The sequence below is a fragment of the Malus domestica genome, chromosome 02, assembly GCF_042453785.1.
Source record: "Malus domestica chromosome 02, GDT2T_hap1".
Classification (NCBI taxonomy): domain Eukaryota; kingdom Viridiplantae; phylum Streptophyta; class Magnoliopsida; order Rosales; family Rosaceae; genus Malus; species Malus domestica.
The window spans coordinates 35,365,900-35,378,767 of NC_091662.1; the positions used below are offsets into that span (position 1 = coordinate 35,365,900).

The window sequence follows — 12,868 nt, forward strand, 5'->3', positions numbered from 1 at the left end:
ACGGACATCTCAAATACTGGTATTGGGGACTTGGCTCAAAACCGAGCACGTTAATAAGGTTTGGTCGTTGATAGTCAAAACTAGCGTTTATTATTTAGCCTCACGCTCATCTCGCTCACAAATCTCATTGCAATCCAATCTTGTTTGCCTAGGAAATCTGCAATTGACCCAACTCGACACAGCACACAGTCACTGCCATCTCTACAGCATATATCACCGAAGCTCACCATTCAACTCGGTTTACAACCACCGAAGCCCTGCCAATCAACTCTACCCGAACCCAAGCAAATTGAATGTTAGTTCGTATAAATACCACCGAAATGGCCAAAAGGAGACTGATTTCTCGCTGACCTCAATGAACACTGAAATGTACAACAAAAAATGACGAGAGAAATGGTGTCGAAAAAATGTTGCGCAAACATCCAACGAAAAAAACGAAGAGATTCCTCCAAAATTCTGCACAAAAATCTTTCACGAACAAGCAGTTTCGATCTTTCATGCAAGGTCAGGGCCACGGAGGAGCGGTTCGTAGAGACATCCCCGTGATCCCGGGAAGCTTCTTGTTTCCTGACTGAAACAGGAATGAACTTGAGGACGACAGCGACGAGCAAACTTACAGCGCCGATCAAGACGCTTGTTAACCACAACTTCCAGCTCAGTGGCACGGTTTGTGCAAACTTGCCCAAGAATTCAACTATGATGATCTGGGAAACAACGGTGGAGATCATCACCATCATGAAGGTATAACTGCTGAACATGCCACTGAACACATTGATCTTCTCCATATCACGGCTGTTTATCTCGTTGAATACCTGAAAGACATGCAAAATTAGATCACCTTTGAACAAGGAAACTAAAATATCAGGTTTAAACAAAAACTTGTGTCGATTTCCCCTTGAACTTTTATTTCGATCAGTTTCTCCCGCCTTTAAACTATTGTAAATGACCAATTTACCCACTGCGTTCATGTTACCCGCGTCTTATAGAGATGTCACATTTCTAGAAAAGAAAATTAACAAATATCATTTAATAAGCAGCATGTGACGTTTTTAGATGAAAATTTGAATGGAATTTAAGTAAATATGACTTCATGAGCTAAATTGGCCATTCCTGGGTGTAAAATTGACCAAAAAAAAATGTTTAGACAGATATAAACAAAAGAGAAAACAATGTATCAGAAGATAGTACCTGGCAGAACACAAAAGAGTTGAAGACAACGGTATTGAGAACGGAATTCGCATCTGAACCGGTGAGCTTCAAAAGCCGGATTCCACAAAATTTGAGAGCCAAAAGGACAGCAATCTGGTAGATACTCTGGCCAATGATGTTCCTCCACATGATCCCGGTGATGAACTTGATGTTCCTTCCGACCGGTGGTCTTCTCATTAGACCCTCGTTTGGGGGCTCTGTAGCCAGCGCCAAAGCACCAAGAGTGTCCATGATCAAGTTCACCCAAAGCATCTGCACAGCCGTGAGAGGAGCGGTTCCTGAAAGTTATTTCGCACATTCATTAGTGCCTGCAATGCATTTGGTAAACATGTATGTCGAAAGGTTTTGAAGTAGTTCTGCTGATGAACAAACCTGAGACGCATGCTGAAATGAAACTGAGCATCAGAGCGACGATGTTAACTGTTAGCTGGAACTGTACAAACTTTTGAATGTTGACATAAACCGCCCGACCCCATCGTGCAACATTCACTATGCTTGTGAAGTTGTCATCCATTATTATAACATCAGCACTTTCTTTCGCAACCTGTAGACCGGCAGATGTTTAGCCGACTATTAGTATTTAAGAAGAAATAGAACAGTGATATAATAAAAATTGTGTAGGACGAGGTCTGTAAGTAACAGACCTCCGTTCCTGCAATACCCATAGCAAGTCCGATGTCTGCCTCGTGCAGTGCAGGAGCGTCATTCGCCCCATCACCAGTTACTGCCACAACTTCTCTAAGCTCATTCCTCAACTGTTTCACCAAGGTGTGCTTGTCCAAAGGCAACGATCGAGCCATTACCTGTACAAAGAATTTTTCACTAAATTCCCTACAGAAAATTGATCCAGAAACTACTTCCCGTCAACACAAATGAGCATTTATACTAAGAAGTTATTAAAGCAATAGAAAAACTAAAACCTGCAGTTTCGGAATTATTTCTGCCATCTCCTGCGAGCTCTTATTTTGGAAATCTGGCCCTTCTATAGCCAAACCATCTTCTGTCAAAATGCCACACTCTTTAGCTATGGCTTTAGCCGTATTAATATTATCACCAGTGACCATCCTTACAGTAATCCCAGCATCTAGACAAGTCTTCACGGCTTCCCTCACCCCCGGACGCACAGGATCCTTGATTCCAACAACAGCGATTAACGTATATTTATCGTCAGGAATACTGTCTTCACTAGAGGAGTCGTATACATTCTTGAAAGCTAAGCATAGAGTTCTTAAAGCTTCACAAGCAAAACCATTTATGACATCTGAGATATTTGTTCTTTGCTCGTCCGATAGAGGCACAGCTTCACCATGAGTGGCAACAACATTATCACACATTTTTAAGATAATTTCTGATGCTCCTTTGCAGAATGCTCGTTTCTTTCCTCCATCAGGCAGAGCCACTAGCACCGACATCTTTTTTCTGACTGAATTGAATGGTTCAACCGTCAGTATCTTATAATCTTCACTGTAAGATTTAAAATCACCTCCAAGAAGCATTCCAAATTCAAATACCGCCGTCTCTGTTGGAGTCCCCATAATGCTATTCTTTCCATCTTCCCCCTTGACTACCTCCGCGCTTGTATTCAGAAAGATGGACTGTAAAAGGAGGTCATGTACTCCTTCAGAAGCCGACTTCAACACGTCATTGTCATCATTACTCGTTATAGTCTCGGTTTCATTACAGACCCATATCTTGTTCACAACCATATGATTTGTTGTCAGGGTTCCTGTTTTATCTGTGCAAATACAAGTAGCAGAACCCATTGTCTCACATGCAGAGAGATGCCTCACAAGTGCTTTATCGAACATGAGTTTTTTCATTGCAAAGGCGAGACTTAGTGTCACTGCCAGGGGTAACCCTTCCGGAACTGCAACAACAATTATAATGACGGCAGTAGAGAAGTAATTCAAAAGCTTTAATGCATCTTTGGAAGACCAGTCTGTCATGTGATGGTGAACCGCCTTGTTTATTAAAAACCTTGAAGTCAGAACTATAAATGTTAGCACCGCGAAAGCCAAACCAATTTTTCCGATAATGGTTGCAACTCCATTAAGTTTTACCTGTAGTGGTGTCTCATTGTTTCCCCCTTCACTCAGAGCAACCATTAGTCGTCCCCATTCGGTCCTCATACCAACTGATGTCACCAACATTTTCCCAGAACCATCTTGCACTTTGGTTCCTGCAAGAAGAAAGGGACTCTCTTGATTTATGTCCGCTGGCTCACTCTCACCTGACAAGCTTGATTCGTCGACTTGTAAGCTGTGGCCTGATACGAAAATACCATCAGCTGGAACTTGATCGCCGATGGAAAGATGAACAATGTCTCCAACCACCAAATCGTAGATAGAGACCTTCTGTCTGCATCCGTCTCTAGTCACCTGAACAATTATGTTTTTCTTCTCTTTGTCCAGTTCTTTAAATTGCAATGACTGCTTGTAGTCACTGATTGCAGTCACTAACACTACTAGCAATATGCTAAGTATTATTCCCAAGCCATCATATATACCTTTCGGCATTCCTTCAGTTGCGATTCCAACACCTATAGAGACCGCAGCAGCAACCATGAGGATGATTAGAGTTAAATCTTGTACGGCTTCCCAGAGATACATCCCAAAACCTTTAGAAGGTTTCTCTGCATATTGGTTGAAGCCATATATATCCTGCCTAATAGGTATCTTGCTTGAAACAACACCATCTTCCAGCGATACAGAAACCTCTCCTGCTAATCCTGATACTCCTCCATGTCCTTCCAACCCTTTGGTATCATGAGATCGAGCAAAGGATGCAATTTCCTCAGGATCAATGCCAAAACCAGCATCTTTAACTTCTTTGGGAAGATTATAATCCCCGCGATTACCAGCTGAATTGAATAAAAAAATTAACATGAAGAGAAAGGAATCACAAGTTTAAATTAAGGAGATGTTACCATAACAAGAAGAATATAATACCGTCAATGAATTGCAAGGCTGCTTTTTGTACGTATATAGCAACACGTATCTTCTCCTGACAAGAATCAACAGAAGCATAGCGAATATGTTAGAATAAGAAAATATTTAAACCAGCATTTGAGAGTTAATTAAACAGGCTTTTCATGCTTAGCAGATGTCTAATACCATCAAACCTGGTACAAAACACTCATGATGCAGAGATAATCATATATTAGATATTTAACTAACATTAACAAGCCTTAATTTCCTGGCATCGAAACCTAGTTCGATTGAAATACTGGTCAGATGTGCTGTGACAATGCACGCCATCCTCACACAAGCATATAAAAAATTTCCTTTTCAAATGCAACATCCTGACTTTACCAGGAAACCTTCATTCCTTTGTTTTTCATCATTTTTATCACACTATGAAATCGCAACGCTTTAAAATGGAGGTAATACAAAAGCAACGAAACCGACACCAGGAAACACCATTTTCTGGACGTCTAAACAATTTGCAGCTCCATAGCATCAGTGGTAAGTTTTTACCTCAATACACGGTGGGAATTTGAGTCTCGTCGTCCTGATTTCTCCCTAGGCCTTAGACCTCCATTCAACTATTTACTTGTCATTGGTATATTCTACTACATCAAATCCTCTTCTATATGTACCACTTCCATATACTTTTTTGGGGTGAAACAACGGGGCTAAACAGAACAAAACAAAAGCACATAAAGAACTTAGCCCTGAGAGTCTATACAAATGACTCTATATCTCGAAACCCCACAAAGATCATCCATCATGTTTATATACGCGAGGCGATAACTTTCATAGAGAACGAAAAAATATATTTCCTTAATGGTTTAATTGTTTCATTAAGCTGAGATTAATAAACCCCGTGAGCTTGAAAAACCATAGCTACAATTCAATAATTAAGTTTAATGCACAGTAATAAAGAGATTCAACACCCTGAAGCGAAGACATTTAGAAGTAATTAAGTTTATGAAGATAAAACATAACTGCTAAATTAAATGCATCAAACTGTAGCGACACTACTTATTCCACTGCTTAATGCAACTTACTGCGTTTCAAGTTCAAACTTGATATTTGACAAATCAAGATATTTAACTGCTAAAACACTCGTAGTTACAAAGCATTGAAGCCACATGTAATTTGTGGAGTAATCATCCACCTCAATATTTTACAAATCATGAAACTTGATCAATCATGAATAATGGTTGATTATGTCACTGCTCCCTCACAGTATAATTATCTAAGAATTGGCAAAGGCCTGTTTGGTTTCCAAGGAAATCTTAGGCTCCTAACGAGAAAACAAACACAAAAAATAGAAAAATAACACATGCATCTCATCTATTCCTCTGATTTCTCCAAAAAATTTCAAAGCCAAAACAGAACGTGACATGAAATTTAAAGTAACGAGCTATCGTTCATTCGTTTGAATGTGACAAACACAATGGCGAGAATCGCAATACTTAATTGAAGAAATTATAAGAACAATGACGATCGAGAGGTTGAAAGGAACCTGGAGGCTCTTGCGCTTCCGCTTGTCCTCGGCGCGCTTGGCGAGATCAGCGACCATGCGGAACCTTCGGGTAGGGTTCTTGATGACGGAGACGGCGGACCTCCACCGCTTCAGGGCCTCCTCGGACGGGCGTTTAGGTTCGACGTCGAAGTTCCTCCGCAAGTACTCCTCCATTTTCTCTCTCATGATTTCCCTCTCTTCTTCTGAATACGAGGACTGTGATCAGTCTGACTGACTCGCTATGTGTGATTCAGCGACTCAGTTCGTTTGGATCTGTGAATTAATTCGCAGTGTTTGGATTGAATGATTGAGAGAGAAAAGGAGATGGAGTTTCATTTCGTGTTATGGAAATGTTCAAAACCAAGCCGAGAATGGCGGGAATGTTTTTGTGTGTATTAAAAGGGAAGAAGAGTTGATTTTGCAGAAAATCTGGAGGGATATATTATATACAAATTTACTTACTACCTAATTGTTACATACTACAGTGGTATTTCTCTTTACTTGTAAGTTAGATTAGATTTGATTTTCGCCAAAGACAAATTTGAACCACATTATTGCTAGCACATTGTAAGCCTAAGCCAACTCTCTAAATTTAGTGTAGATAATATCGTTTGTTAAAAAAAAACTAAAACTCATTAGCATGGATGGCATACTTACGTTCATAATTATGTTGTACATGTTTTTATATTTTGTAGTCGTATGCATGCCGGACAAGACTATAAATGTTGTATCATATTCAGTTTATTACATATAATCTTTGTCTTTTGGAGGTCTCTTATTCGAATCTCCTAAATAAAAAAAATAAAAAAAACAAAGTGCGCTATTTATAATTTAAAAAGAAACACACCATAAATTACTGTTTTCGGTGCTCTCGAATCATTCACAATTCAATCATTTTATTGATACTTTCCTTATGTCAGAGTGATATTTTCCTTGGTTTTGAGGATAAATTGTGATTCTCTACGGATTTCTGTGTCCAAAGCTCAAGAGTTAAGAAATTTGAATTATTCATTTTAAATCATACGGCTCCTATTAGATCATCTCACTAGGCAAAACAAGGGTCCCAAACTTTTTCTCTTCAACAAGCTAGATCTCCTGACCCTTGGATTTTAGACACAAAAATCTAGAGATGATCTCAATTTTTTATGGATTTTGTCACAGTTTGTCCCGAATTATTATTATCGGTGATGTAAAATGACGGTTTTATCCTTGGATATTGAAATTTTAGTGTGTGTATGACTTATTTTGGAGACTTAGATGTTATTTCCTTGGTTGGATGGTGACCACATGGAGCTCACACACAACACACGCACCCTCTCTCTTCTCTCCCATGCTTTCTCATCTCTCGGACTCTCTCTCTTTCCCTCACGTACGGACAAGCAACAAAGCTCACACTCATGCACGGATTGACGTTCTAAAGGTGAGATTCTCGTTCCTTGCAAGCCCTTGAGTACATCTATACTATTCTTAGAACTTGAAACCGTGAAAAACCTGAGAAACCCTAACCTCGATTTTGTGCACTGTTCATGCACACGTAAAATCTTGTGTTTCAGGGAATCTTAAGGACATAGGAAGCTTTAGGACGTCCTTGTGAGGCTCGGAGAAGAAAAATGGAGTGAATTGGATGTCGGAGGACTGAGATCGAAGCACTACAAGTTTGGCCAGAATTATCGAGCTTGCTCAGGCATGATTCAATGGTTTTCGAGGCTTCAAACAGGTATAACGTCGTTCCTCTCATCTCTAGCTTTCCAATGGTTCAAGTTTCATGAAAAATGGTGAAGAAACGAAAGAGAATAAGCGTTTTAAAGTTTTACCCGGTTTCCGGCGCTGGCGACGGTTGCCGATGGTTCAAGGTTAGGGATGACGGAATATTCCGTCAAGTTTGACTGAATATTCCACGGCGTCAGTTAAATTTAATAGATTCTGTTACTATTTGACGGAATATTCCTGACGGCGTTGACTGATGCCGTCAGTATGCCTGTCACGTGGCCGCGCGTGGGTGGTCAGAAAATTATTCTAAAAATATGGGGATGTTCGTGGAGTTGTGTAGGTCACTGTGGTATATTCAAATACCAAAATTGAGTATTGTATGAGAAGTTATTAGCTAGTTTCGCCTATGTGCTTTAAATAACATTTTTATAGTTAATTCGCATATAGGTGAGACTTATCCGGGGGACGAGCGTGTTCAAGGGCGAATCGGGGGTTACGACCCTTCGACATACCAGTGAGTGGGCTTTTGGTTTTCAGTATATATTTATATACTTGATATCTTCCCAGAAATATGTGTTTAAATGAAAGTATGCCGTAAATGCCATGCATATAAGTATAATTCATATATGAATTGGTATATGATGCTTATATATATATATATATATATATATATGTGGTGTTGTGGATGCTCAGGTAAGTTCAGGTGAGTTATGTTTGGTTATGTGAATTGTCAATGATGTGATTGAATAATGTTGAGCTCATAAAACTGCACCTAGGGTGATTATGATTTAGCTAGAGATATGGCACAGGCCTGTTTATTATGTCACCTCCCGCACCATATGCTCATATTTGATCCAATTTAGGTGCACAGTCTTGTCGCATAGACCATCTTAGGTGGTTCCGACTCGTAGGTGACTAGCGATTTATCGCCCAACTATTATGTGAGAGTAGTATTGAGCATAATTATATCACACTCATTATTGTCGTACAGACTTTTCCTTTGGTTCTGACTCTTGTGCAGTATGTTGCCGTATAGGTCATTGTAGTGACTCCGGCTAGATTGATTTTGAGCTATGAATTCAGCCGTACAGACTACTACAGGGGTTCCGGCTAACATGTTATATTTATATGAAATTATTCTTACCTGAATTGCTTACTCTATTATATCTTGGCATGGCATACATATGAATATGATTATGTGAAGCATGATTTGAATTGATATAATTTCATATATATTTATGTATATGCATATATCTTGATTCTGGGAAAAATTATACATGTTTTACAGCGAAGGGTTAGATATGTTGATAAATGAAATGGTTTTGTAAAACGTTTGTTTTTGCCCACTCACGTTTTTTGTTTTGCGCCCCTCCAGGTTTTAGGTAAGTTTGCAGTTGCTGGGTGTGAGGACTTCGGCGGTTCTGACCTATCTAAATAATTGTAGGACATCTTATGATACTGTATAATTAGTACTTGTCCTACTGGACTGCACCTAAACTTTATATGCTCTGATTAGGAGTGTTTACTTTTGTATCTTACTCCTAACACTTCCTGTTTAGTAGTACACTCTAGTAGTTTCGGTTTTTAATTATTCATATAATTCTTATATTCATTGCTTCCGCACTATGCACATGATTACGTCATCCTGACGTGACGGCCAACATACCTTGATCTCGGTCGGGGTATGTCAGATTTCTTCTCATTAAAACCCGAAAATGGCCATCCAAATATGTTAAAGAATACTATTCATTTTTTGTTGTTGCTGTTGTTGAGAATAGTACCCCCTATACCCTAAAAAAGTAAAAATGAAATGACCCATTGTTTTTACGTATTTGCGCTTTATAAGAAATTAATTGGCCTATATTAAAACATGTTTGCCTAGAGAAATGGTAGGTAAACTTCAAAAATGGGAAAATATTAACGAAACAAACTGTAACTACCATGCGACGTGGTTAGGGTTTTCTTTTTATTCATTACGTCCTAAGTTTAACAATTTGTTTTACTAAATCAAATGGGTTAAAAATTCTTGTGTGATTGTGTCGGTGATTACAACTTTTAATGGCGACAATTCTATACCAAAAACAAAAGTAATAAAAATAAAAAAGATGAAAAGACTAAGAATGATTGTGAAGAAAAAATTGTCGCCAACCCTAAAACGAATGGGGTCGGGGCTGCTGACAAAAGATTCTTTGTTTCTCTCTAATTTCTTTCAACAGTTACTTTAGGCCTGTTTAAGGAAAGCCCAATCAAACAACCACTTCGGTCTCCAAATTTTCTTGGACTCCAGATTCCTACGGTACTCCTACTGTAGGTTACCAGCTGAAACCCAAATAATATTCATATTTTTATAGACAAACTCAAAGGGGTGTGATATCCACACACCCCATTTTACTTCTCACACATATTTTTACTTTTCGGCCGTCGGATCGGATGAATTGAAGAAGATCAACCAACAGAAATTATCAAGGGGTGTGTGAGAAGTAAAATGGGGTGTGTGGATAGCACACCCCAACTCAAAATGCTTAGCAATTTATTTGGGAAATGATAGATATGCTAGAATATGAGCATAAGTGTAAGTATATTTTAGCCGGATGTTTGAGTTCAAATTGGTTTAGAATATTTTTATTGGAAGGGGTTTGAATATCTTAGTTTATATACAATTGAAACTAAGAACTTATCATAAATTACTCACTTATATTAAAATTGGGAGAAAATATTGGTTTCCTACAAGGATTCTAATAGGAGTATTGTAAGGATTGTTTATGTATATAAATAGTGATCACTGCTCTCACAAAAAATAATCCGGCTCATTATTAGACTTAGACCTATTATAAGCGAAACATATTGTTTCTGCAAGGGAGAAAAAACTTACTATTCAAGTCAGCTATAACTTCGTCTTCTTCAACTTCTTTTAGATCAGAAATTAACTAGCAAACGATACGTTAGAAATTTAATATTGAACGATATAAAAGATTATTAAAATACAATCCCAAAAGTTGGTTATATAGTCTTAATGAACCCTAGCTCCAAAATGAAAATATTATAACTTTCAAGTGAAAAAGTCTCAAACCTAGTACTAAAGAAACATAGCACCTACATCATTTCTGGAAAAAAAAGGCTCGACACAAAAGTCTAAAATATCAACTTTCGATAAATACCACTAACAAATAACATATAGATCAGTGAGTTCTCAGATCTCCAATCATTTTTCTTGACTAAACTTCGTTTCCTTATTTCAATTTTACCACAACTAAAATAGCCTAAATCTCGTTCTACATCACGATATAGTAGCATCAATTCAAAAGACAAATGATTATGGTATGCTAGGATCCCACAACCCTCCATAATCTCAAAAAAAATTCCAATGTACTCGGAACACGAGCACATATGTCATATATCATTATGTTATAATTTAAATGAGATAGTTGTGTGGAGTCGAAAACTAAATAGTTATCAAACAAGTGTGCTGAGTGTTTGGAACATTTAAAGCCAATACCTTTATGATTATTGGACATAGATGGGTGAAATAGTAGGAGCGACTCTATAACATCCGAAAGGGTAGAATTATATGCAGGTATGATGACACCTTCGACTTCAAATCGGCGATCCTTGCTTCCTTTGTCTTTGTCATCATTCTCTACGCTTGAGTTCCCCACGTTTAGTATAAAATCCAGGCCACTTGCCTCTTATAATTTTGACATGAGAAAAAGGATGCACAAATGAAAACGCAAGCTGCGCACTCACAATTTGACCAGTCCATCTATGCATGTGCATGCATATATACATATGGATCAAGATTGAGGGACATATATTTTCACATCCTTACTTGTGGTTTATATTTTGTAACTTTATTCAAAGATCCAAATCGTTAATATTTAATTTATCATCTATAGATCATTTTTGTTAAAAAGTAGATAAATTCAACACCAATAAGTCATTCTTTTGTAGTGGAAAAGAAAATAGACAAATACAATTTTATAAGAGAAATACTAAAATAACTACTATTTAATCCAACAATTATATGAATTTGGATTTGAGTAATTTTCTATAGAAATGATCTTTGAGGGAAGATATAAAAGATAAAAATTGGGTCGCTGAAACACATTATAAAGTAAGCCTAAAAATATAGGGTTATGCTATCCACATACCTATTTTTATATCTCACACAACGATCGAATTAATGAAAAAAGACAAAAAATTAATAAAAGTTAAAAAAATATAAATAACACTATCCAAAAGATGTGACAGAAAAATGTATGTCCTCCGATCCTGACAGTCTATACATAAAAACACACACATGGAGCCTCTTTTTTTTTTTTTTTCAATTATCACACATGGAGCCTTTAGACCTTCCCTCTTTTAATTTGACATGTGCAACAAGAAACATATGCATCTTAGTATTATGAGCTAGCTAGGGCTACGTGGTAAGTGGGATCATCCTAACATATTCTAATAAAAAATGAAAAAGAGAGCCGAAAGAGAAAACCTTGGATCCTCTTGTGGCCTAATCATGTTCGTTTGATATGTACATGCATGAAATGAAAGAATGATAGAATGATACAGCAAAGCACCTTTTCTTATTTTACTTTCTGCATTTTCTCATTTGGCATTATTGATATTCATACAATCATATCCCAGGCTTTACACCCAAAATTTGGGCCAACATTTGCCTTTTCTCTCGTAACACTGCATTGTGGGGACATGATGCCACATATATCCTTTTGCTCTTTAAACATATTTATCTTTAGTTTTGATCATTACTTTGAATAAATCAAACATAGATAACAAAAATGGTTAACAAAGAGTTTATTGGAGAGAAAAAAGATACGTGACTATCATTTTTCATATTATAAGATTGTTAGAGTATCTTCAACGCAATACTCAAATTTTGAACCTATATTCTTATATTTAAATTCAAATATAAGGCAAACAAAAGAAGAGAAATGTTAAGGGGACTTTCTTAAAAGTGGGCCTTTCTTAAAAGTGAGACTCTCCATGGACTCTTTGTTACTTCACAATTTAACGTCAATTATCGTCCTAACAATATAAAAAATTATGCCACAAACATGAGGAGAGGGTCCATAAATAGTCTGAGTCCCTTTACCATTTCTCATGTAAGAATATATGTCTAATTTTTAAGCATTTGCATTGGTGATGTTCTAAGTATGAAACTCAATTATTGCTAGAACAAAAAAAACAAAACATAAAGTAGTAGTAAGCTGTTGTCTTATTTATGATTTAGACAAATCCTGACTTTAATATGTAAATTCATATTTGAAAAACATCATAACACTTTGATTAAGACATTACCCGCAATTACACACTTATGGAGATGTATAGTTAAATGCAACTAATCAAAAAAATCCTACAAGGAGAAAGTCTTTTCTGTGTGTTAGTAAGCAAACTATTTTTTTTTATAAATAATCGTGACACTGTCACATGAAAGTATTAATCCTCTTACATCGTGACACATGTATTT

At 37.2% G+C, this 12,868-nt stretch overlaps 1 protein-coding gene across 2 annotated transcripts; it reads right to left on the reverse strand.

The window, feature by feature from the left end:
- Positions 1 to 111: 111 nt before the first annotated feature.
- On the reverse strand, positions 112 to 11,043 carry LOC103412561 (calcium-transporting ATPase 4, plasma membrane-type-like). Of its 2 annotated transcripts, none has more exons than XM_070817903.1 (7): positions 10,886 to 11,043; positions 4,158 to 4,212; positions 2,130 to 4,069; positions 1,854 to 2,012; positions 1,582 to 1,753; positions 1,189 to 1,487; positions 112 to 812 (listed from the first exon to the last, which is right to left on the reverse strand). In XM_070817903.1, exons 3-7 carry the CDS (start codon positions 3,816 to 3,818, stop codon positions 297 to 299), a joined length of 2,835 nt encoding a protein of 944 aa, XP_070674004.1. In that variant the 5' UTR covers positions 3,819 to 4,069; positions 4,158 to 4,212; positions 10,886 to 11,043; the 3' UTR covers positions 112 to 296. The 2 variants fall into 2 exon arrangements, with proteins under 2 accessions (XP_070674004.1, XP_008349327.3); XM_008351105.4 differs by lacking the exon at positions 10,886 to 11,043 and adding an exon at positions 5,680 to 5,985.
- Positions 11,044 to 12,868: the final 1,825 nt, after the last annotated feature.